This window comes from Sprattus sprattus (assembly GCF_963457725.1).
Source record: "Sprattus sprattus genome assembly, chromosome: 19".
Lineage (NCBI taxonomy): Eukaryota > Metazoa > Chordata > Actinopteri > Clupeiformes > Clupeidae > Sprattus > Sprattus sprattus.
This window is the reverse complement of record NC_137917.1, coordinates 28,013,461-28,015,960: the sequence shown is the minus strand read 5'-3', so window position 1 is coordinate 28,015,960 and position 2,500 is coordinate 28,013,461. Positions and strand designations below refer to the sequence as shown.

Genomic DNA, 2,500 nt, shown 5'->3' with positions numbered 1-2,500 from the left:
AAGCAGAAGAGTTTCATTATGAAAGAGAAGATTGAAGAAATGAGCAAGGAGATGTCCACTCTTTCAGATACAATAACAGCCATTGAAAAGCAGATGGTTGTTGAAGACATAATCTTCTTACAGGTATGGACATGTGGTTTCAGCTCAGTTGTAAAAATGGTGAGATGTTTATGATATTTAATACATTCTTTCAATTATAGTATAGTAATGTACATTGTGTGAACAAAAAGTAACCCATCAAGACAGACACAGAATATTGAAATGAACTAAACTGAAATCTGTGCTGTATACTGTTTTTCAGAACTTCAAGGCTACCATAGAAAGGTGAGAGATTAAATATTTATTTTTCGGTTTGAACCCACACTAAAACTAGTGCTAACTTCAGTCTGTTTTCTAGTCCTGCACACAAACTGCAAAAACCACAGAGAGTTTCAGGAGCTCTGATTGATGTGGCAAAGCACCTGGGCAACCTGAGGTTCAGAGTCTGGGAGAAGATGAAGGACATAGTTCAGTTCAGTGAGTTCATTGTCACCTACGTCACACACACACACATATACACCCAACCACACACACACACACACACACACACACACACACAGGGGCGGTCTTTCCTACAGGCGGTATAGGCTGCCGCCTAGAGCGCTATCTAGAGGGGGAGCACCAAATAATGTGCCCGAAAAAAAACACAATTATAATTTCTTTTCTTTCCCCCGGGCGCATATTTTGGCGCCCCTTCTATATCTCCAATCAATATTTTGACATTAAAAAATAAATCTAACATTAGGGTAAAATGAGCCAAAAATCGAAAACGGAAGGGGTACCTCCTTAGTTTCGTCAGAACATGCTAGTACAGTAAGGCGTTTGGTTAGTGTGTGTGTGTGTGTGTTCAAGAAACTTTGAAGAACGAATTAATGAAGAGGCAAAAGCCATCCGGTGCAATTTAGGAAGAAAAGAAAGGAAGAAGAAGAAAAACGTGCCAAGGAGAAAGGTAAATCCTGTTCTTAGCCTAGAATGAATTCCAGATAACAAAACGTTCATGAATACCTGAATTGCCGCGGGCACTTTAGTTGAGTAAAGAAGAAAAGATGTGCAGTATGCCTACCGTATCATTGAAAGTTTTCCTACTCCCTGTCACATAGTTCATTAATGATTTTACAGAGGCGGGTATTTCAAAAATGATATGTCCATTTATTCTACATTATACTCTAAAACATGATTAAAATTGGGGCGCACATATAAAGCCAATAGGCAGTACAACAATGCTACAAAAATAATTGTTGCACCCATTAAGGAAAACAAACACGGCAACTTGCAACAAGTGAGGAATACTGGTGAAAATCCAAGTGTTTTGTCATTTAAGCGAATGGATTGAATGTAATCTTGCTAGTCAGCAAAGGCTAGCTAGCCATTGACTTGTTACGTTCCTTGCTATTGCCATTCAGTCCAAACATCAGTTCAAGTTCAGCTGTAGGCCTACCGCAATTTGCGTCATTTTCGATGTGTCATGAAATAATGATTTGAGTAAGCATAACAACGTTAGTTTGGTGGAGCGAGCTAGCCAGTTTAATAAGACATGATTTTACTAATCAAGAGCTATGCCTCTTAGAATAAAAAAAGAATGTCAGGCTTTGTTTGTTGAAAGTTTGTTTTGATTATATAGTGTATAGGCTTTAAATGAGTGAATAATATGTGCCACAAGTGACCCAGACCTTCTCAGATTTATATTTGCCAGCCATCAGAAGACACTTAAAAGACTAAGAAAACATTATTTGCAGGCGATTGGGAAGATGATGTGTGTGTGTCCGTAAACGTTGATACAGGGTTGAAGAGTATGAACAGGGGGGCGTGGACGGAGCGTAGTTTAGCACAGCCGAGACCTTTTCTCAGTGATTTAGTTCTTGAATAAATGTTTGTTCATTGTTGTGATCGTTGTTGTGTTTATGTGAAAGAAATGCAGTCTCACAGGGCAAAATAGCGTTTTAAAGTTGCAATCCGTTTTCATAGGTGGGGGGGGGGGGGATACACACAAAACAATGTTACAGCTAAATTATGCATTAAGAACCAATCAGCCAACAGTAAAAGAAGTCATACACCTGAGTCCATTTGCTCACCCTCTCCTCATCTCTCTGTTCAGCTCCTGTACTGTTGGACCCAAACACGGCAAGCTCATGGCTCATCTTTTCTGAGGATCTGAGCAGCATTGGACGTACATTTCCATGGCAGATTCTCCCTGATAATCCGGAAAGATTTAATATAATTTACATTGCCCTGGGCTCTGAGGGCTTCAACGCAGGGTCTCACTACTGGGATGTTGAAGTTGGAGACAGTGAATGCTGGTCTGTGGGTGTGACAACAGAGTCAAACCAGAGGAAGTTTGGCACCTTCTCATGGGAGAGAGTGTGGGGTGTGGGGTATGTTGAGCATCAGGATTCTGATCATGTAGGACCTGACTATGTATTGGAACAGAATCTCCACACACTCAGAGTACATCTGGATTGTG

General features: G+C 40.4%; 1 protein-coding gene across 1 annotated transcript in view; it reads left to right on the top strand.

Moving 5' to 3' along the window:
- Positions 1-2,500, top strand: part of LOC308380751 (E3 ubiquitin-protein ligase TRIM35-like) — a gene marked incomplete at its 3' end in the record, with an annotated part of 284,739 nt that overhangs the window by 280,829 nt on the left and 1,410 nt on the right. Inside the window, exons 4-7 of the mRNA XM_080858155.1 lie at positions 1-123; positions 302-324; positions 398-516; positions 2,135-2,411. The exon at positions 1-123 is cut by the window's left edge and continues 108 nt beyond it. Of these exons, the coding sequence (XP_080714281.1) occupies positions 1-123; positions 302-324; positions 398-516; positions 2,135-2,411 (542 nt within the window). The remainder of the gene's footprint in view (positions 124-301; positions 325-397; positions 517-2,134; positions 2,412-2,500) is intronic.